Here is a 23801-nt window from a genome sequence, read left to right on the forward strand (position 1 = left end):
GAGCAACCAGTTGACTGTGGAAACAGAAAAATACTGAGGAACAGCTACTTTATTATTGTTCTTATCATTCCCTGCCTTTTATATAAATTAAAACAAATCTGGCTTGTTGGAATGGCTTTTCCATTTGTGAAAACGACTCAAAGCGATCAATTTGTGTCCACTGTGAACAAACTTAAGCATTTACAATAATAAATGCTTCAATTTTTTCTGTTTCTAGAAATTATTTTGGTCCCTATAATTGTGGTGATCATAATTTATTTTAAAACAATCACAATTTTTTTCTTCCCACCTCACTGAGTAAATGCACTTAAATGCAGTGTTGTATTATTTAAAACATGTCTGGAGTTTTCACACATTTACCATAGAAAATGTTATATAACAGTCTTTTTCTCAGCTTTCCAGCCTTCTCAATTACAATTACCTTTGGCATTTAATTTGGCAGTAATTTAATCTAACAACTCGCTCTAGATGACCTCATTTTCCAAGGTAATTTCTTTTATTTGTGTTACGATGCACCAATAAAAGGAAATACTTCCAAATAACACTGCACCACTTGTGCCTAAGGGAATCCTGTCATGTAGTTAAGACATGTTGCTGCAACGGCGTCCAATTTCCAATGTGAAAGAAGGATTCTGTTTTATCAAACATGTTGAGAAAAAAGAAAAGACTTTTGAATTTATGCCCATTTGATTTGTTTGATGTGACAACCAGTAAGTGTTATTTTGCTTTGCTTTCCTGAGAGGACAGGAAACTGTGGGTGTAAAAGTTTGACATCCAGGTGTAACTACTAAAAGCCTGCATCCGTAATCTTTAAGTCTATATCATTTTTCAATCTATAGACGCTTCGTTCAGGCTCGTGAGGTGGCTATATGCATTTGCCATATTTGCATATTTGCTATTTTCATGTTTCGAGGTGTTGCTACGATCAAACGCCATTCTTCCCTTTTGATTTGTCAGGCAGGTTTCTCAAGCTGCAGGTGAGTTGAACCTCAAACCGCTGGAAGAGTCCAACCAACAATCAGTGTGTTTGCTAGCAGCTTATCGTGACGATTGATCAAAGGCAAATGTTCTGCTGCACCCGAGCAACTTGGAGAGGTTACGATGTCATGTATAAGTAAAAGGATTAAATAATTACAACAAATACATTTCACTGACGGAGATCTGAAACCGTGTCCAGCAAGCTGCCCTGCTGGACACGGTTTCAGAGCGGGAGGTTTGCAGGAGGATCTCCGAGCAGCAACAACGTTAACATTGGTAACATTTTTCAATTGAGGTCAGAAAAACAATATTTAAAAATAAAAGAAAGACTCCAAACTGATTTGTGTGCAAATCATAACAGGCAATCAGATACTTAAACAGTGAGGAACACATGAACTTGCACGTACATTAGAACCCTTGGCAAGGACCATGCATGCATAATCACAGTGGTTAAAAATGTCAACTCCCCTGCAAGCAAAATACAGTGCCTTGCAAAAAAAAAAATAAAAAAAAAAATAAAATATATATATATATATATATATATATATATATATATATATATATATATATATATATATATATATATATATATATATATAAAAGTCTGTACTCAGTACAAACTTTTGTGTGTCCAAACTTTTGGTCTGTACTATATATCCCTGGAACCTTTTTCACATCTTATCACATTACAATCACAAACTTCAACATATTTTATTGAGATTTTATGTGATGGAGAAAAGAAAAAAAGGAAAAGATTTGGCTTTTTCGTTTTTAGTAAAAAGAAAACTTCAGAGAGTTCATGTTGCATTTAATCATGATAGTACTAAGCAAAGTCCAGTGGATAGAGTCCATATGGGTTTAATTTAATTTCAGTATAAATTTAGTTGCTCTGTGAAAACCTCACGGGTTTGCTGGAGAACATTAGAGACCGAGCAGCATCGTGGAGAACAAGGAGCACAGCAGACAGGTCAGTGGAGAGGTGGAGAGGTTTTAAAGCAGGGTTAGGTTCTAAAATAAATATCTAAACTTTTAAAGTTATGTCTGCACACGACCCTGAGCAAACTACCTCTATAGTGAAAGCACAGAAAGCTGGTCAGGATCAATACAAATATAGCAAAAAACAAAAATTCCTAATCATTGCTAGATTAAAATAAGATTTTTTTTTTGTCAAACATTTTAAAAACAGTTTATTAGTTTCTGTCCAACTCAAAATTATGCCCTACTTTGGTGCAGTTTGGTCCATCTCATAAATACCCAATAAAATAAAAAGAAGTTTGTTGAGGACAAATCGTGGTATAAAGGTGTATGGATACACTAAGAACTGTAGCTTCAGTACAAAATAATTTATGGCTTTTGCAGCCATTCAAAGACACTGAAATGAATCAGAACTTCAGCATTTGTTGTTGGTTTTCTACAGAACAGCACCAAATCCTACTGGAACTTGAGCTTGATCTCAGAAAGAAAAAGCAGAGTCCAAAGTTCATGGCAGCTATTTTCCTGACTCAGGGTTTAAGACATGGCAAAAATAGAATAAAAAAACTAAGGAAACCAATGAAACATTTTGTTAAAAATAAAAATCTAAATGTCTTCTTAAGTGAAACAGTGAGTTATGTCTGTTATTTCTTTGCCACACTGTGCTATAACAGCGTGGATGTCCAATCTGTAGTGGCACTTGCAGAGTTCGCGGTGACAGCTGAGAGGGAGGTAAAGGTCTTCTCGTTAACCCACTGTCACATCTGTCTTTGCAGCCAGGTCAACAGTGCAGCTGAGGAATCTTGCCACCACATTACAAATCCACTCTCAGCCCAGGTGCAGGAAACAAGAAACGTGTGATAATGTGTTGCCCTGGAGCCGGTTGCCGACCGACTTCATTGAAGGAGAAACTTTGCGTAATCCCGCCTCCTATTTCAGTCAGGCAGATGCAGACCGTCACAAAGCCACAAGTCACAGAGTCCTCGCCCCAAAAACAGGGGTCCTAAGTCCCTGGCAGTGTGGATATGGGCTGATCACTGCGGGATATAAGCAGCATTTACTCTCCGGGTCAAACGGAGGACAAGTGAGTGGACTTTGACGTGGGCAGGTCCAGCAGAGCCTGGACGGTCACGCCGACCTTAACCAGGCCTCGCTCCTCTAAGATGTGATGCGGCAGACACAATTCGTCCTGAATTAACAGAGAGATCATTCGTCAACACCACTGGCAAAACGACTGATGTCACTTCGCAGCAACATTCACTTGATGGAGGCATATTTGTCTGACAGATTTTCCTACATGATAAAATGAACTTTGTGGGAAAAACATCAGTCAAGAGTCTCAGCTGCAGGAAGCTTGAACGACAAGTGCATGAAAGAACTCGTAGGCCTCGTTTAGGCAGCTTCATAATTTTGTCATTTATCTCCTGTGGTCAATGATTGATAACACTTAGCAGTCATAAATCCTAAATAACTAAACAAATACAGAGTGAAAACATTTAAAGTGAAAAATGTGTTACCTGTGAAACTCCAAGCTTCTTGCACGCTTCCAGGAAGTTTTCAACATTCCTGCGGCATTTTGCCATGCTTAGCTTTGGCTGGAAGCCACAACATTAATCATGTTAGTTTTCTAAACTAAGCAGTTAAGCATTAAAATATATGTGAAACAGTTTAGATCAAATAACACATTTGAATCTTATCTTACAGTCAATATACTTACTACTGCAGGTGACGGCACGTGAATGCTGGCAACGGATCGGGGACAAATGTGATTGGCTAGATGGCAGAGGACCACTCCATCCATCAGCGCCGCACCAACGTCCTCTGGGAGGAGGACCTTCAGTCGGGACTCAATGTTCTGCACACATTAAAGAAAACACAAAAATGTCAAATGTTGAAAAAGAGAAAAGTGAGCGGAGCGAAGTACGCCTGAGTGTGTGGGAGTCTTAGGGGAATCCAGGATTAATTCTCTTTTCCAAAACAGAGGGGGTTCAGCTCAAGTAATCTCTCTTGGATTCCTTGTTTTTACCTCTAGCATGTCAAGTGTACAACAAACTGCTTCCACCTGCTTCAGGCGTCCAGTAGCCGCAGTCAGAAATACCTCCATCGATTCATCTTGCAAAAGTCACTATACGTACTTCTTAAATACGACAGTTCAGCGTTTCAGGATGTCCGCTGGTTCACCTCTGGGATTATTTTGAACATGTCTAAAAACACAGATTAATTAAACTCTTCTGGACCATCTTCAACTATTTCTAGAAGTGTCTGGAGTATTTACGTCGGAAAGCATCACCATGTCATGATAAAATCTATATTTTGTGACCTTTTAGAGGTGAAGGGAAGGTTTAAAGGTCACATCAGAAAGCAGATTTTTCTGTAACATGGACATTTTCTGTCACATTTAGAGTTTCTTACACACTACTGATGATTTGTGCATTATAGAAATAACTTGATCACGCATAAAAAAAAAAAAAGACTGGATAAACTCATGACCAACAGGTTGATGTCTGCAATTATTGCGACATATGAATGACGCACAATAGTCAGCATGTTCAAACCACGCTTGGGTGGATGCTTTTGTCAGAGAAATAAAAAACAAACAAAAAGAAAGCACATCTTAGCTGGTGTTTGTTTGGAAAATCTGGGCTTATCTCACAACCCGCTGTTATCATGGCAGGACAGGGAAATGTTTTCTTGCTCAAAGGTGAAAACCAATTCAAGACTTTTCGAATTGCTAACAAATATGTTAAAAGAATCTATTTTTTAAAATGTTTGTATCATTTTACCACTGTTGTACATTTGTGATATTGAGTCGACGAAAGAAAGTCTGGTTTCCACTAAAACTGAGCTTCAAATTCCATGAAGTTATAATTTTAAGAGTTTGAAAATGTAAAGACAGACGTAAAAGCCTCATTGTTTCACTGTACTTGATTGTACTTAGTGAGTTTGCTAATATATGCAAATATATTTAAACCATGGCTGTGATAGATACTTACAGTAGGAAAGCATCCTCTAAAAACTAGTGAAATAAATACATGCTAAAATGTTTCACTGCGATAATTCCATATAATTTTTCGACTGATTATTGAGAAGGGCTTTTTTTTTTTAGCTATTCCATTTTGAGAAATATGTACAGTAAAAAAAAAATATTTTATGTGTTTATACAGTGAGAATCTCATGCTTGTGAAAGAGTTGATTCTTTGCAGAAGATAGTTACGAAATGTGTGAACGTCCAAACGGGCATCATGTTGACATTCATTCGTTCATTGAGAATATAATGTCTATGTGGACGTGTTGAGAAAGATCCCTTTCAAGGAATACAGGAAGGTCAAAGACAAAACTGACAGAGGTTAACATCTGTTCTTTTCATGACAAGTTTAATTTAACAGAAAGAAATACTTGGACCTTTGTTCAATTGCTCACTGACTCTGGACAATGATCTCTACACAATTAAACTCTTTTATCAATATAAAACTCTCATCTACAGTGTATTTTGTCCCCCCCATCTTGTGTGACCTCCAGTTCTCTGCAACTCACAATTTTTCCCTGGGATAGGAATAATGAGACATTTAATTTGACCAAAAATTACAACGATTTGATTCAAAGTGGAAAGAAAGGGCCTTTGAAAGGAGAACTAGGGAATCCATTCAACTACAGTCAGGAATATGTCAGTGACCTTCAGAGCTACTTTATGTGGACAAGTACTTTTTGAACTGGTTGAAATCGATGCCGTTTCTCGTTCTACTCATGATATGTAACAAACTCTAACGCATGGTAATCGAGGCAGGGCGAGTTTGTTGCTTGCGTTTTTGTTATGTGTGATGCAGTGAATGGCATGTCGGCTCCTGTATCTGAGATCAGAACAAAACGCTCCAGAACTACATAAGATTTCATCTGTTGTTGTCTTATGACAGGGCAGGGCACAGCGAAGGTGTGTGGGTCTTGTGCCCTGGTTTTCACAAAAGGTGTTCATTCTTCTGAAATGTTGGTTTGTGATAACTCGATAGCATCTCACAGTTATTGCAGAATTGGCAGCAGCTCATCCAAGATGGAAAACTCCTCTCAAAGACATTCCAGTGGATTGAGATCTGGTGACCGAAGATATTTATTATTTATGCATGCAGATAGATATCTATTTTTTATGCATGCAGGTTTTGATTAAGGACACACACACATTGGCTGATTCCTCTACGGACATTTATTAGATGGATCAGCACACAGGAGGTACATCAAGCTGGAATCAGGTGCTGTTCTACCTGCCAGACTGTAATTTTAAACTGAGATGTCAAGAAGATTAGATGGTGGACCCAGAGGTATGACGCACTTCATTATCATTTAAGACTGACTGGGCATTATGCCTGAGAAATGCAGAAGAGACTTTGTGTGTCCCAATCAGTTTGGGAAATGTTTACGCTTCCAGTTCAGCGTTTTCCCCCCAAGCGACCTTCATCGCTCGTTCCAGCTGCACTGTGGTTCTGCAGAGATGAACACATCTCTACTGCCTAACCTGCATAGTGTTGGAAATAAGTAGGCGTTAAAAGTAGTTAGGCGTTATTCCTTTTAGGTCAGAGTGTGATTTGTTTCTGAGCTGTCCATTTTCCATAAGGCCGCCCCTTTAACTGAGGAATGTGAGCTCTGCTGCTCTGGCTACCTGAACTCCTGAATGACTCATTATGTCCTGGTCTTATCTGATCTTCAAAGTAATTTTTGTTTCCACTGCTGGGAAGATTACACCATATTTTCCATGTTTTTTCATTTATGAATAATACTTCTTAATATGGTTTGTCCTAAAATCTTTTAATCTTCTCAAGATATGTAAAAGATCATTGGGTCTGGATTTTATTTACCGTAAGTAATGAATGTTTTTCTTTTTCTGAGCCCTCTTCTGTGTTTTTTTCATTTGTGTCATGATCTGGACATTTTTAAATGCCTTCTCTACTGAAAAGCTTTTATAGGCTTTGATTTTCTCTATACAGAGTAACTAATGTAATTTTTTTTTCTTACTAATCCTTTCTTACCAACATTGTCTGGAGCTCTTCCCATTAAAACCAAGGAAACCAAATCTCACCGTGGATGAATTACCACACTGGGTGTCTGAAGCAGTTCTGTGGTGAGACTGCACTTTAGTGGAAGTCAGCCAGTTTCCTTTGCCCATAATTGGTATAGTTAGTTCTTCAAACAATAAACAATCCTAAGTCGATATTTGATACTATTGCCAACCAGTTTGTCCAATTACTTCAAATAATGATTGTTGAAATGGTCAGAAATAGAATCTCTCTTCCCTTAACTTTTTGAAAGGTATTTCTCTTAGTCATCTCTCTAAACTACTCAATTTCTAAAGTAATTGTTCCACACAGTTATATAAACTTTATTAAATCTTGTTTGAGTGAACCTTCTCTCCGGTTAAATTAAGAAAAGTAACCTTGGTTTACTCTTTGGAAACTCTAGATGTTGCAACACAAACGGGATCTGGCAGACCGCAGTCTTCGTATGACTCATCGACTGGTGAAAACTGGAAAAACATAAACAGGCTGGGAAGCGTCTGACCTGCCGTAAAAGGCCAATCTGCTCAATTTCCTCTCTCAAATGCTCCATCTTCCTCCTCATGGTGAAGCTGGGATCTGTCGAGCTGATGTCCTGACGGGCTCCACGAGTGAAGGCTGAAATGAAAGATAAAGAGCGCTGCTCCAAGTTCAAGATGATACACAGTGGAAGGTGTCAAGGTCCAAGGATCAAATGTTTTTGTAGAAGTTCCTAGAAAACTGCAGTGATTGAGCAACATGCAGGGCAGATGCAGAACATCTGGAATCGACTTCTTCTCAGTGTGAGAAAAGTAAACAGGTTTTCACACACGTCTGCAAAATAGATGAGTATATTTCTAATACTTTTTTCATTATATACAAAGCAGATGTAACAAGGTTAAGAGAAAATTCCTTTCACTTATATCCTTGCTTAAAATGATATTTTATCAGCTCTAATCAAAACTACAACATCTGGACATCTTATGCTTCAAACATCCACATAATTATTGACTGAAATGGAGAATTTGTATCTATTTACATATGAATATGACCGTTTTTTTTTTACCTTTTGCTCACGGTTGACATTTACATAAACTCATCCTAAGTGTGAATATTATCATATTATGTTATTAATTTTAACAATTTATGGACAGCGGTGGAATAATTATGCAACAACGCACAAGTGTGATAGACAACCACAGATAATAATAATAATAATAATAATAATAATAATAATAATAATAATAATAATAATAATAATAATAATAATAATAATATTTCTTTAAGAAGCAGTTCAGAAGCAGTTATGTGTGTCTCTTTCCCATAGAACCTTAAATCAGGTGAACCTGGGACAGTATGGAAACCATTATCTCTAGACAGATAAAACTCAACAAAACATCCAAATGGCATTGGGTCAAGTCCGCCATTCCATGCTGACACAAGCACTTAGAGAAGAAAGTTTCAATTTGGCTTGCAATAAATCTGATCTTCTCTCTGCTGATGTGAAATAGGGGATTTGTGCTTCAAATTAAAGATAAAACGGAACATTTTGGCAATTAACGGCAACAAGCCTAAAAACCTGACAGCAAGAGATGCATAAACTGAGAGCAGAGTTTTAAAAAATATCATCTGTACCGTTGCAGAGCAGACATGTTTGAAGGAACAATGAGTCAAAGCAGCACATAAACAATTTTACAGTTTATGTTTGAACATAAATTGTTGTGACAAGGACTGGAACATTTATAAAGCTTAAAAACTGGTAGGATTTGCCCAATAGTTAGAGACATTTCCCAGATGATATCAATTTCTGGTTTCCTGATCCAGACTTTGATGAATTTTCATGTTTGTTACTTTTGCATGAGAAACACAAAGCAACATCTGCAAAAGGTTTCGATGACTCAGGTCCTTCAAATCCAACAGAAAACGAGGGAAATTCAAGATTACCCAAACAATAAATACAGCTGCAATTATTCCCTGAGCAGATTCATCTTTTTAAAGAATATTTTTCAACCAAAAAGTTTAGATAGAAATGAGTCCAAACAGCAGAGGAGAACAGAGATACTGTACAGGTACTTTATGTGGGGGATTCCTCCGTTAGACTCCCAAGGCCGTGGGCCAAGAAGTTGACTCCTCTCCAGCTGTGGCTAAACCCCGAGGACTTAGTTTAAGTAATCTAATTAAGTAAAAGGTAAAGAAAGAGTTCATGCAGCATTCCTTCCATCCAATAAAGCTGAAGGCTTCCATCAAGCCAGAGGTTGAGAAAAGTGTGCCCTATAATTATCTTCAGTCAAGAAGTTCTTCAAACCGTTTCCTTACAGAACCCATCTGCCCCTGCTGGGGTATGAAAAACCTGATACGTCCTCCAAAAGCCTCCATTAAGAATCCTTCTGTTACAGCATTAGGAAAAGATAGGTTAGTTAGACTTTTTATTATTATTTTTCTGTGCTACTGAATCAAAAGCTTAGAAAAGTGTGTGGATCACTCATGATGCGTTCACACCAAAAGCGTTTCGAGCGCCAGGCGCGTCTCATTTACATTCAACGTCACATAGACTTTGAAGGTAAAGCAGACGCACCTGACGCTCAAAACGCATTTGGTGTGAATGGACCACACATGCACACACACCGAACTTGAAGCGTCAGACACGTTTTTGATGCGTGTAACACTTTTGGTGTGAATACACCTTTAAGTTCTTCATAAGAAGTAAAACAGTCTGAATGCATGGATTGCAAATTTGAGGTATCAATCGGTTATCTTAGCCCAAAAGGATTTAAGAAACATCCCTGGGACTCCCTACCAGTCACTAAATTATAACCTGGATCAGACCCAAGAGCCAGGTGTAAAAGAGGGAGAGCAACTGGCTGATGACTACTCAGTCTGATTAATCCATGTAAGGAAGAGGTATGAGACATTCAGATGAAGGCTGGTAGAAATCCAGGAAAGTCTTCTCCAGTAAACTAATCTCCTTTACATTTCCTGGTTGAGGAAATGTAAAGGATACCAACATGATTGCATCTTATTCAACACTTTAAGGGGTTCCATGCACTGTGTCCCAAAACAAGCGTGGCAGAACTGAAACCAGGGATCACAATAGACATGCTCACCCTTCTCTCCTTTGCTTTTTCCACACGTCTCACTCAGAGCCAACAGATATTTTATCTCCAGCTGTAACAGGAGTAAGCAGAGACTCAGACTAGAGGATTTTTCAGATGCATGAGATCCTGTCACCACACAGACAGCAATCAAGTCAGGAACAGTTTGCTCTAACTTGTCCAGCTTTGTCTCAACCATGGGAGGGTCCACTATTATGGGACCTATAAATCGTACCTCTCATATCATTTCCCTAAATGGACACCATCAAAAGGGAAAAACAAGAGAAATACTCCGAACCTTGTCTGTACATGAAGGCGATGGAGGGGAGCAGGCACTTGGCTCATTCCTACCTGCCCACTTCAAGGCGGCACATGAAAGTCACGCACTTCAGCGGGTTGTCACCGAAATGCAACCTGCTAGATATGATTAAGGACTGGAAACTCCCATAGTCCCACAGTACATGAGTCAAGTGTGGGTCCTGTTAGACAAATCAGCCCTTCAAAAACGAGCTCTTTGAACTCATCACCCAGTATACTCACAGTTTTGTTCCCATTAGAACCTGTGAAATGATCTGGTTTTACACTCAAGAAATATTTTTTCTCAGACTTTCTTCAAACATGAAGAAGAAGAAACCGTCTCATTGCTAACTTTATATGGATGAGCAGTGACATCATGTCTACTCGGGGTGATTTTATGAGTCAGGGCAGAATCGGAAGAAGTGGTATCTTTTTGCTAATTTAGATACACCACAATTCATCCAGACATGCAATTATTAAATAGTCCAATAACATCAACTCCAGGTGGGGATCAGCATCTTTTACTTGAGATGATGACAGCCAGAGCTCAGAAATGAGCGCTGGCTTTGGCGAAAATGCCAAAATATCTAGCAACTTCTGCCTCACACAACACTAAAACAAGGTGCAATCTGGCTAACCTTAATTAACCGTTCATTTATCTGAGGAATCATTGATGACTCCACAGAGAACAGATGGTAATGTGGCAAAGTAATTAGTTTATCCTGCTCACTCAGGAGTTTGACTCTCAGCCAGGCACCGACTGACCTCCAGCCTCTACAGCAACCCTGGATGTTTCCCAGCATCAGGAAAGAAAGATCATCTTCAGACAACAAATGTTCAGCAACTGTGGTTTCCAGCTCAATGTTATACTATAATGTTCAAATCTTTTGGAAACAATGTTACGTAAACTGAACTACTTAGCCCATCACAAACCATAGCTAAAGCTACTAATCTTCTCATTGAAGAATCCCAGACGAGCCCCCACTTGTTGCGTCACAGATGGTGTCTAAGAGGTGAGGAAATAGGTTTTGGAATAAATAAAAAGGCAGACAGGAGACAGCAAAAATAAAGGGATTTATTAATAAACAATGTGTCTTTAGCTCCCTAAAAGAAGCAGGCCATCGCATTTACTCCTCAAACTAGAATTAGCAGCTCTGCAAGCAGCACGTCTCCCTAAAAAACGGTAAAAGAGAAACGGTTCAGCTCTGGTCGGCGTTCTGTCAGAGCTGCAGTGTGAAACAGTGTGCAGTTTTCTTTGTTTGGATTTTCTTTTTAAATAAAGTTCACTCTGGCATATTGGTTTACATCTTCTGACTGCATCACCTAAATACAAAAAGTAAAAAAAAATGAAGTGCGAGAATATAGATATATTTATATGTGTTGCAAAAATAATCAGCTGATCAGAATTTTATTTATTTTTTCATAATGTTTGGGTCAGTAATAAGACAAAATGAACCTCTAGGTTCTCAATTCCTGAGAGTCGCTGCAAACATCATCGGAGAGTCGTGCTACGCGCTCGCAAACGCACATAATACTGAGGAACAGACCATAATGGAGAGGCTCACAACCGAAGTAGAACCGGACCTCACATTAATCGCTTGGAGTTCTCTGATGACAGTTTGAAGAGCTCATGAGCTCCTAAATAAATACTTCCACCGAAACTGCCTCTTTTGATTCATGTACATGGTATTTAGGTGAATGTCAACATAACATCTGTGACTTTAAACAGTTTCACAGCAGAAACAAACTAAATGATGCAATAGCTGTTCCTGAATTAACTTGCCACCGGTTCAATTGTGGATTGAACTGGTGGCAATCCACAAGACACAAACCACAAACCAACACAAACCTCTGTCTGCAGAGGTGTTTGTGTTTTTATTTAAGAGTTTTTGAAGCTTTTCTGTGGTAACCCATCTGCTTGTACAAATAAGAGGAACAAATATTTGCTAATGCCCCAGTATTACTGTATGACTCACTAAAGCAGTAAACACAGGAATTATTTGTAATCTGATATTGAGAGAAGGAGCAAAATAAAAATAAAAATAGTCTGCAGCGGTTCCACAGAAAACCCTTCCCACTTCCAGAGAAACGCAGGTACCAATGAAACAATCCTGAGTCTGTGCTTCAACACTTTCACACTGCACTTAATGTTCAAACGTTGATCTCTACAGATGATAACTAAATCTGTTTGCTTTTACATTCCCTGTTAATCCTGGCAGGGTATAATTTACTACAAAATGCATACCCCACAAATTCAAATGTCACGTTAGGGCCACAAACTACAATATATTTCATTGTTTTGATTTTTTTAGTAATTTACCTAAATTAATTGTAACTGACAGTTTTCAAATATTTTAACATGTGAAAAGTGTCTTCATGTGTGTCAGACATTAAATAAAATTCAGTTCAACCACTTAAATGTACTTTGTGCAAAGAAACGTTTGTTTGTTTTTTAAGAGTTGCATATTCAGAGACAGAAGATTTCTCTTTTCAAAAGAGCTCAAGCTCAGTCAGACTGGAAATTACGGGAGCACCGATTTTCAAGAGAAGCTCTGGACTTTGAACAGTTCTTATACAATGAATGGAGGTAAATGCACAAATGCACATCTAACTTTTCAGATTTTCTTTTTGTACAAACTTTTGAAAACCGTTTTAATTCACTTCATAATTATGCATTACTGTTGGTCTAACAAATAAAATACTTTGAACTTTGTGGCTAGAAGATGATAAAACGTGAGAAAGGGGAATACATCGTTTTGCAAGGCAGTTTGGGACTAAAATGTTCCTTCTTCAGTAACAAAGGACAGTTGTTCTCACTTGGATTGCTGTTGCCATAGTCAGAATATTTGCAGGTAATATAAACACACGAATCTTCCAAGAGAGCTGAAGAGGAAAACACCAGCGTCATTAATTTGGCAAGCAGTCACAGAACCTGCAAAACTGAAAGCAGCAGGCACTGACAGCTTTTAAGGGTTGAACATATTTTTATTTAGGAATTTCATGGGAATATACCTGAATAGAAGTGCACACCACACTTTTAAGATTTGCATTTATAAAATCCTTCAACCTCGCAATTAGGCACTTCTTTGTGTTGGTCTGTCACATAAGATTTTAATAAAATATGTGGATGTTTGTGGTTTCTACAATCTTGAACCAACTATGAGCTGCTATTATATTTGCATGACGAGACATTCCTCATCTAGTACTTAAACTTTCCTAACTGTCTAAACTGAATTATAAACCCAACAGAGTTGCAAGGGCAGTAAAAACAGAAAAAGAAGAAAATTTGAGGCAAAAGCTAAACACAGCAGGAGCTTAGAGCTTTCATGTTACCTGATCTTGGTTTGAGTCCAAACACTGTCAACGTGGTGCTGAACTCAGCGTTGCACAAACCCTCCTAAGGACACAGACGTTAGTCAGACTCAGAATAGATCAGCTTCAGGTGGGATGTGTGAACACCAGACAATCAGACCCACCTCACAGTCTTCGTTGGCGCTGGAATTTTTACGAGCACTCTGACACTTGTACTGTCAGGAAGAGCAAAACATTTTTATGATTAAGTTTTTATTTCCTTGTGTATTTATTTGTATTTGACATGCACAGGAGGAGACATGTAATGTGTTTTATTGCAGTAACGTCATGTCCCACAATAGAAAATTATGAAATTATGATACGCGTACATTTATCTGGTGTAGTAAAAAATAATCCCACAACTATTTGTCTTTGCACAATGTTTTTACATCATCCAATCTTTTGTTTTAATCTCCTTTCCTCACTCTTGTTTTCTATAGACTGATAAGGTTGACTTTATTTCTGGTTAAATAGTTCTGTGTTGATTTGGACTTGTGCTTTGGATCACTGTGCTGCAGAAATACTTAAAAGGGCCATTTTTATATTTCTAGGAAATAAAACAAGAACACAGGGAAATAAAAGACATTAGAGAGGAAGAAATTGAGAAAAAAATCAGAAAGAAATTGGAATGGAAGTGTTAAAGAAAAAAATGAAAGAAGGAATGAAAAACAACAGAGGAATGAATAAAGAGAAAAGAGACAGGGAATAAGGCCACGATGAAAAAAGAAATTAAGAAAATAAATAAAGGAAGAAATGAAAGAAGGAAAGGTGTAAAGGAAGAATGGAGGGCAGAAAAAACAGGTGGAGAGTCACAAAGATGTGACTTTTAGACAATCAGAGGGAATAAAAACTGTAAATACAAATATTATTTCCCAACTCCGACTTGCAGAAAACATAAAAATCACTCTGCAGGTAGCAGTTTTAAATACATACTGAATATTCAAGCTAAAGGTTGGATTTTTCTAAAATTGTCAATGTAATGTTGTGCTACTACCATAAAATAAATATCTAATATAAGGCTTCTTCGACACGTTTGCATGATTTTGTTACTAGATGGAAAGAGAAGATGCACCTTCCCCATGACAACATACTGTTGGAAAGATGCAGGTTAGCAAGCTAATTACAGTGACTGAAATCACACGACCATGACAAAATACTAGAAAGATTCTGCCAGCCTTGAAAAGAAAGGTGTAGATAACAGGATACTGTTACCTTCAGGTAATCCTTCCTCTGGTACTTGTTCCGCCTGCGGTCTTCGTTCTGGTTGAGGACAGGAGGAACTTCGGGCCATTTTGGATCGCAGTCGAACTGTTCTGATTTCAAGCTCCCGTCAAAGGAGCAGGAGGATGAAGGCTGAAACACACAAAGTCGACGTTCAAACGCCTCCCGTTGTCAGACCACAACAGACTGAAGTGCACGTATTTTGGTGTAACTGTGCATAAAATCTCTCTCTATACCTGCCCACTCAGCACTGAGGCGCCGCTGCTTCCTTCATCCAGAGAGGCACTGAAAAAAAACAGTACAGATAACAGTAAACAAAAACCTTTTCACTCATCCAACAGAATAGAAAACTGTGAGGATTTGAGTTTTCTGAGTTTATTTTGGTTTCTGTGTCGTTACACCTGTTCCTCGTTTACCCTGATTGTCTCCCTGTGTATTTAAACCCACATGTGTCTTTTGTTCCCTTGTCGGGTCCTCGTCTATGCTACCTCAAGTCTGTCGTCAGTGTGTTTTTGCACCAGTTGCTACCAGTGTGAGCTCCTAGCCTCTGCTCATCTGTACTGCCTGGATTATTGTGTTTTCATTGTCATTGAATGATTATTTCTTCACTTCAACCTGAGTCCACAGCATCTTCCTCACCACCTCCACAACCACAAATACCGACAGAAATATCATGTGTTATTTGTCTGATTTTAGTGCCACATGAGTGGCAACAGATTAACCTGATCAAGGCTTTGAGAGGAAATTAAAACATCCATATTGTGCAGATTAGTTGTGCGATTAACCTTGAATCAAATTTGAGACAATTTCAGCTTGTGTTAAGTCAATGCTGCATTTATTTAGTCTTTTCTTGCATTATTTATTTTTATCTGTTTTTAATAGGATAAAATCTGCAGTTTCCCTTTAAGATGAGTAAACTTAATTCAGTGGATTTGTGGCTTTTCTGGTCGACTGTGACTCGGACCTTCGAGCAGCCTGAGGTGGGGGCCTCGGTTTGCTGCTGGAGCTCCCTGAGTGACTCAGAAACCTGCAAAGGAAAACAAGAAAACTGGTAAAACAGGAACGCTCTTATGAAACCATGCAAATCCGGTAAATCATTGGCATTGACACAATACTTTTCCAAATGGCTTAAAATACACACTGCCGGATATTCACTGGAAACTTGAGCAACATGGGACAGCACCTAAAGAGTGAAAGTGATAATGCCTGCATTGTGTCATGTTTCTTTTAACAATGGCACTGATTCTCATCACAGCAAATCAGATACAACCACTGCCAGGAGACATTCCTCGGCAAGCGTGACATGCAAACCGGCTGTGAAACATTACGAGGGAAAACCTGCGTACCTGTGCGCCCTGCCGGTCACCCTCCGCCGGTGGATTAGACTCTCTGCTCTGCAAATTAAGGACCGTCGTCTAAGACATCAAACAAGCCGCAGCAGAAGGAAGAGAGAAGTAGAGAAACATCAAAAGTAGGAAGAGAGAAATTACACTGGAGGAGACAAACGAAGACGATAGAAATGATGCAGCGACGTTTGGGAAAACGAGGGCAAATATCGGCCAGAATGATGAGAAACAGAATAACACCAAGCACACGTTAATGGATTTTTTTTTAAAGTCATTTCTTGTGATAGACCAATAGAAATAAATACATTTCTTTGCAGTGAAACAGATGTGAAATATTGTTTTGAATATTCTTAGACGGTACCAAGGCAAACATCTGAACATTGAGATTTATGCTCATTTTGTTTTTGCAAAATAACAAGAAGTTCAGTCAGATTGGCCAGTCTTTACACACAAATGCTCAAGTCACATAATAAAACTTTTCACCTGTTTTTCTGTGACCATGCTTAGAAATTTCTCCTTAATTATTTTGACGCTTCTAATGTTTAGCTCCATCCATCCTCCTGTTGACTCCAACTTTGGCTAAAAATCTGAGTTTCAGAAAGCGCAGGAGTTTTTAAAGAGACAGAGGCTCAATTTGAAGCTGTTAAATCAGGAAGTAAAATTTCTTTTAAGTCATATTTAGCATGTATAGCATTTTGAGAACAACTGAAGGAAGCATAGCTACTTGATTATGCTATAAAATAGCACAATGAGCCTGGAAAATACATAATATTGCCCCTTTAAAAGACTCAAGAGAGAATAATATTCTTTATCACCTTTGTGCTACAAATCCAACCTCATCTATACGCACCTGTTTGCAACATAAAGTAGAGTGAGGAGCAAGGAAGAGAGTAGAAATGTATGTTTACGGTACTAAAAAAGATGAAGATGTGCCACGTGTGTCGTCACGGCGACTCCCACCCACCTGTTCTGCTGTTCCTGCTGCAGAAGCTGCACAGCGATCTTCCTCAGATCCAGCACTTCTTTCAGCTCATCATCCTCTTCCTCAGCTAGCTGGTCCTTATCAGAACTGTGAGGAGACGAGGTTCGAGTTTACGTCAAAGGCTTTGTTGCAAACTTTAAAGACACACAATTCTGGCCTGGGTTATTATTAAATGAACTCATTCTGTGTTCATCCATATAATGTATGATTTCATAAGACAGGAGGACTTCACATGACTGTCTCGCTGCCGGCTGCTTCTGTTAATATCAGCAATAGGTGGGGTTGTGTTTACGTAAAGGAAGCCAAACCGCCACATTAAATTAAACGGGCAGCTGCAGAAGCTGCAGAGCGCAATCTATATCTGAACCAGACAATCAAACGAGAAGACACCTTCAAGGCCACTTGATTTATTTTTTTACTAAATAACTGACCTAAGTAGGATTGTAAACATTAATCCTTATAAACTGGGTTTCATTCAAGTTTATTTGAGTAAATGTTTGAAACTTATGCAGAGAGAGAACAAGAATAAACATGTTTAAAAAACAAACAAAAAAAAAACAATGCATAGCTACAGTTTCCTGGTTCTGTTTAATCTCATTACTCCAACTCTGGCGCAGCAGACGCCAGGCCAAAATATGAAGAGAGCAACGTTGTCTTGCTTTAAGCCATATTTAGGAATAAGCAATAAAAATCCCTCCCTCCTCTTTTATGTTGTCAATCGTTCTCATTCGATTGCACAAGCATTTCAGTTTCTGTATGTCGCTTTTGACGCAGCGTGGATTCATCTTGAGCAACTAAATTTGATTTGAATGCTGAAAAATAAAAAATACTGCTTCTGTCCACAACTTTGAAATCAGATTATCTAAACAAAACGTCCAAAAATAACACCAGCAAACTACTGCCGCTAATTCAATCTGCAAATCGAACTTTGAGTGACACAAAGGATCTCCCTGATCCAACAAGGTCAAGTAGAAAACCAGTTTCCCAGTCAAACTGGAGGCAAAGACTTCCCTTTTGCATCAGTCGACTGTTCAGAGAAGACATTTGTGGTGACACTGGTTTGCATTAGTGTATAAAACAGAGGTAGAGTTGAAACCTGATATTTACATACAGTGTAAAAAAAAAAAGATTCCACCCAATAGAACTGGTGTAACTGTTTAGCAGCTCACAAACGCCTCTTCAGATCTGATCACTAATTTTCTAGATGAGATCATGGATTTGTGATGGTCACTCCAAAGCAGCAGGTTTGGCCTCCACTTTGCAGCTAACGTGGCTTACCCATATTTTTGGAGTTATTGTCAATTTGAAAGACCCAACTTTGCTTGAGCTATGAATTTCTGGCTGATGCCTTGAGATGCACAGATATGAACACCTCACGACGCTGACAGAGGCAGAAAACACCGAACTAAAACCCTTTTAAACAGCTTACAGGGTCTGGCTGTGTGTGGTCTATCTCAGTTTGAATCCAACTGGTCTGCAAATGCCTCTGAGGTTTGATAGACTCTTTAGATTACAATGATTATACGGCTGTCATAATAAAATCTTCAACAGCTTTTCACTAGAATTAAAATGCATGTGAATAAAGAGTAAAGCTCTGGCTCCAGACTGGTTTTCTTATCTGGTGTGCTGAGAATTACCTGTCCTCTCAAACTGTGAACAAAAGATCTCTGAAACTAAATACGCCCTGTTGTTCCTTACGGTTATCAAAGGCACAAACTCTCTCTTGACTTCTGGAAGTTGATTCTGCGTGCAGCGAAGAGGAACATGAGATAGTGGAGAGAGAAACAGGGAGGTCCAGGTTGGCTCTGTCCAACCAGGAAGCACGCCCGGCAAGTTAACAATTGAGTTTGATCCTCCTGTTTAAAATCCAGCTGGGTGTTTTTATTCACACAAGGATGGTTTTTGGATTACGCCCAACTAGGTTCTCAAAAAGAGGAACAGCCTAATGATCAAATCCTTCAACACCCATGTCGAGACCATGGAGGACCTCCTCAGGCGAATTCTTTTGAAAACCTTCGCCAAAGCTGATTCAAAGAGATTTTTTGATAAGGTTCAAACTTTATTAGCTTAAATAAAACGTAAACATTCATTCTCCAACATTCTCCAGCCATTGGTGTGACTAATAGTTTAATTACTGATTCCTTTGGCGACTAGATCCAACATAATCACTGAATTTAGAGTTAAAGTGTTAATATTGTCGTAGTAGTTTCCTCTCATTCCAGTTTAGGCTCCCTCACAAAGAAACTGTTCACTTTGCAGATTGTCTCCTCTATGTTTTCATGCTAAGAGTTTATTATACAATATTTTCAATATGTATTCCGACTATCAGTGCTCTTGGTCTCGAAACCATTTGTTGATGGTCTCGGTCTCGTCTCGGTCTCGGGCGCTGAGGACTCTGGGTTTTATTTCAAGACCACAAGTGTGGAAATATCACTAAACTTACAACATACTGTCCAGTTTCACTGCATGCGAAACGCACCGATTAAAATCCAAGTAGTTTTGCAAACAATATGATTTCTGTAAAATTAACAATTGCTGGCTGCTCAACCTTTGATCACTGATGATACATAATTAGAAGCTTTTTCTGCCAAATGTAACGGGTTTGTCCTGGATCTGAACCCATAGGCGAGGTCGTGCTTTAATGAGTAGAAAGCGGTTTCACATTTTCTTCTTCCTACTTTAATTTAAAAGGCCCTTCCAGAAAGGTGCACACTACTGGAGCTGAAGTACCTCTGTCTTATGCACGAACACAAACATCCCAACTCGGGGCAGCACGCTGATTCAAGCTTTAAGTTCAAGGTCAAACAATTTATTTTTGTCTTTAAATATCATTTTCTGAACTTCAGCCAACACATTGTTTAATTTTCCTGCTTTCTGCCATGGAATACTTTGCAGACACAACACATAACGGTGACTTAGTTGTGTGAAAATTGTGTCTTTTGGATGCTTTAAAACCAATTTATGGAAATGAATTTCCTAATGAAGTCTGCATGCGCTTCTGTTTTGACCAGAGATACAAGACTGCTAGAAATAGGTACCAAGAGATAAAGCAGGCTCAGAAACTGGATACATGGATGCAATGGCCGGATCACACTCCAGTGTTTTACTGGCACACTTTCAGCTTTGCTCTATAAGCATCTGGCCATGTGTTGCTTAGCTTCAACATACAGCATCTATCCAGAGTTTCATCCTTTTCCCAACATCTTGGAATAACAGAAGAGCATAATTCGTCTTGTTTAGTAAGGCTTTAAGATGTTTTACATTTAGATATCATATGAGTAAAAAATTATGTTTATTCCTTTCTGATCTGCTGCTTCCTTTCATCCGGTTGGGCTTAGTAACTTCCCTGCAGTCCTGTGCTTGTTTCAACTCCTCTGTTCATATTGTTTATATGGACAAAGCTTTCTGACTTTCATCAAAACAGAAAAGAACAGAATCAAACTCCAGATTTAGAGACTTATATATAAGTCACTAATGTCTACAGCATGTCAAAACAACAGCTGCACAGCATCTGTACATGCTGGGGTTTTCCTTATAATAGTGCTACAATTAGTAGTAGTGCTTTGCTACATCAGCGAACTTTTTCACTGTTGTCATGTAATAATCACCAACTTTGAAGAATTTTATTGGGATTCTGTGAAGCAGACCAACAAGAAGTTGTTTGGTGGTTTTAGATATTATGAGAAGAGTACTAAAAATGAGGAAAGTTTATTTTATCTACATTTCCTAGGCTAAATAAAGAATAAAATCCAACACCGCTGCAGTTCATCTGTGTATAACTTAATCGCAGCGTGAATGCAGCTGGTTTGTGAAGGTTTAAGAGGTTTTAGGAACATGAATACCAAAAACAAGGCTGGACAGAGCAGAAGCTGAAAACCTGATAAATACTCCAAGGTATAGTAGTATAGTAGGTATAGTGTTAAAGTTTAGATCGAAGTCTCTGTGTGCATACTGCAGCAATACTTTACACACAGATGCAAAATATGGAAAAATGTGTAAAGGTTTGGTAGACATATTCCAAAAGGCTTGCATATGTAACTCAAATGAGTTCTGACTTTTCAGGCCTCACCTATTTTTCTTTTAAATAAATCTTTTAAATCATGTATTTTCTTTCTTCCCATCACGTTATGTGAAGTTTGAATGAGTAATAAAGATGAAAAAGAACAGATGTTGTGCCGTCCTGTAAGCCTGCGTCCACAGACAGTGAGTCATTGACATTTGAGCCATTTGTTGTTTCCAAAGAGCCCCAGCAGTTTTCATATTAAAACGGCATGTGCTCATTTGCACGTGCTTTGATGAATAGAAGAGTTGGTTTCAAACTCACCCGGACTCCTCCTTCCAGCTGTCTTTATCTTTACATTGTTGGGACATGTTTAAAACTTTCTCCAGCTCCTGAAACACACCCAAAGCAACATTGCATGAGGATCTGGACAGCAAACCTTCTGGATTTTCTTCTTTTAAGATCTTGCAGAAAACTCAAACAGATGTAGGTACCTTTATACAAGACACATGGCTGCTTTGCTGCCCATCTTTCTCTAACAGAGCAGGATCCTCGTCGGGGTTGGGCTCTATAAAGTCATACAGATCCTGATCTGCTAGAGGGAGGAAGCATCCGCGTTCGTCACACAACTGTCACATTTTAGGCACTTCATTGTATAACCCCCATGTGTCTCTGTTATTGCTGCCAAAGGGAATGTGTGATACTTATTTTGGGTAACCTTTGCAGGAGTCCATTTTGGAGAGCAGGGACAGAGCGTCGGCGCGGGCCGTCTCTGAGACCTGTGAGTGGAGGCTGACGGTGTCGTCGTCTGAGGGCTGCGGATGACATTCAAAAACAAAAACAGCCTTATTATAAATTACCTTTATGGGCTGGTGATGCAATACAGAACATGCGCTAGCGTGGAAATGATACAACGTAAAGATTCCTTTCACTTGCTGTATAAAACGTATTTATTTGTCTAAACCACTAACAGACATGAGTGGTATGCTGCCTTTGACATGTCGCAGTTTCTTCGCTCCGAGGCACAAACTGAAATATCACCAACAGGTGAATTAGGGCATACATGTGATACACAGTCTGACTCATTAAATTATTTCAGTAAATATTCCTATGCCATCTGCCGCCGTTTCTCCACTCGGCGTTGTAGTCACATACAGTCGAAAGCTGAAGTTTGCTGACACGACATACAAAAACACAGATGCATTTGTTTTTTTCACACTAACTGATGTGAAATCAATAAACCTTTCCAGTTTTGGCTGTCCATTATGATTACCAACATGTTTTCTGTTTGCTAGATCCCAGAAAAATGAGTGAGAGAATTTCTAAGGCAGTTTTTATTACTTTCTTCAAAGTCAAAATACAAACACACTTCATTAGTGTTTGGTTCCACTGGCCTTAAACTATTAAAAATATGATTTGGATATTTTCCCCATAAGCTCCTCATAATAGTTGGCAGGAATTTTGGCCCATTCCTCCTGACAGAAGTGGTGTCGGCCATGTTGGTAGGCCGCCTTGCTCGAGTCGCACATGACTTTTCAGCTTTGCACATAAATTTTCATTAGGATTGAGGTCAGAGCTTTGTGATGTCTGCTCCATAACATTGACTTTGTAACTCTTGAGCCATTTTGTAACCAGTTTGGCTGTTTGCTTTGGGTCGCTGTCCATTTGGAAACATATTTGCACCCAAGCTTTTTTCCTGTCTGTCCAGAAATGACGGTCTTTGTCCCTGTGTGCATTTTCAAACGTGAATCTGGCTTTTTTTATGTGTTTTTTGAAGTAATGGCTGCTTCCTGGCTGAATGAATGGACTCGTTTCACTGCCATCTTCAGCCAGTATCTTCTTTAGTTTTTGTTTTTGAGTTGATATGCTCATTTCAGACCAAAGAATGTTTCTCTCTGGGATCTCTTAGAGTGTATTTAAATTTTTGATTTTGAAAAAAAGTAATAAAATAATTTCCTTTTCATTATTGTAATCCTTGGTAATCCTAAATGACCAAAAGCCTGAAACTTTTTTTTTTTTTTTTTTGTCTCCCCACCAGGGAGTCTTTTTGTAGCATGAAACATTTTTATCTGATTTCATGTCAGGCAGTGTTAAAAAAAACGCAGTATATACATATAATGTATGTAAACTTCTGATTTTAACAGTACATGTTGCGTGATTCAAGTTTGACGTCTGTATTATTTTCTTTTTACCCTGTGGCGGTTCGCCGCCTTCCAGTTTTTGCTTCAATATTTCTGTGCCTGCTGGTTTTGCTTTTGCGAGTTCAAAGCTAGATTGACAACTTAAAGATACCAATGTTTTTCTCTTCAGCTCTGTCTGACGAGACGTTGTGTTATTTCAGCTGCCACACCCTAGGAGTTTTTTCATTTATTATTATAACTCTGGGAATAACAAACCAAGTGATAACAGTAATCCCTTGACATCAGAGTAAAACAATGTAGTCCTAAAGTGCCTTGCAAAGTATGTATTAAACTTTTCCCACATTTTGTCATGTTCCAGAGTTCAATGTATTTTATTGGGATTTTGTGTGGTAGGTCAACAAAG

General features: G+C 38.6%; 1 protein-coding gene across 5 annotated transcripts in view; it reads right to left on the reverse strand.

The window, feature by feature from the left end:
* Window positions 1–1611: 1611 nt before the first annotated feature.
* lrch2 (leucine-rich repeats and calponin homology (CH) domain containing 2) overlaps window positions 1612–23801 on the reverse strand; it is a 39083-nt gene continuing 16893 nt past the window's right edge. Inside the window, exons 8-21 of one of the 5 annotated variants that reach the window (XM_044141116.1) lie at window positions 21976–22072; window positions 21752–21849; window positions 21582–21649; window positions 17240–17344; window positions 16276–16344; window positions 15894–15956; window positions 15166–15214; window positions 14921–15061; window positions 13834–13884; window positions 13691–13754; window positions 7495–7607; window positions 3668–3805; window positions 3468–3545; window positions 1612–3139 (exon numbers count right to left, since the gene is read on the reverse strand). In XM_044141116.1, the coding sequence (XP_043997051.1) occupies window positions 3020–3139; window positions 3468–3545; window positions 3668–3805; window positions 7495–7607; window positions 13691–13754; window positions 13834–13884; window positions 14921–15061; window positions 15166–15214; window positions 15894–15956; window positions 16276–16344; window positions 17240–17344; window positions 21582–21649; window positions 21752–21849; window positions 21976–22072 (1254 nt within the window). In that variant the 3' untranslated portion in view covers window positions 1612–3019. Of the gene's footprint in view, window positions 3140–3467; window positions 3546–3667; window positions 3806–7494; window positions 7608–10595; window positions 11531–13690; window positions 13755–13833; window positions 13885–14920; window positions 15062–15165; window positions 15215–15893; window positions 15957–16275; window positions 16345–17239; window positions 17345–21581; window positions 21650–21751; window positions 21853–21975; window positions 22073–23801 lie in introns of those variants that run through there. The other 4 variants (XM_044141118.1, XM_044141115.1, XM_044141119.1 and 1 more) reach the window with 4 other exon arrangements.

This window comes from Gambusia affinis, linkage group LG15 (assembly GCF_019740435.1).
Source record: "Gambusia affinis linkage group LG15, SWU_Gaff_1.0, whole genome shotgun sequence".
In the NCBI taxonomy this organism is placed as follows: domain Eukaryota; kingdom Metazoa; phylum Chordata; class Actinopteri; order Cyprinodontiformes; family Poeciliidae; genus Gambusia; species Gambusia affinis.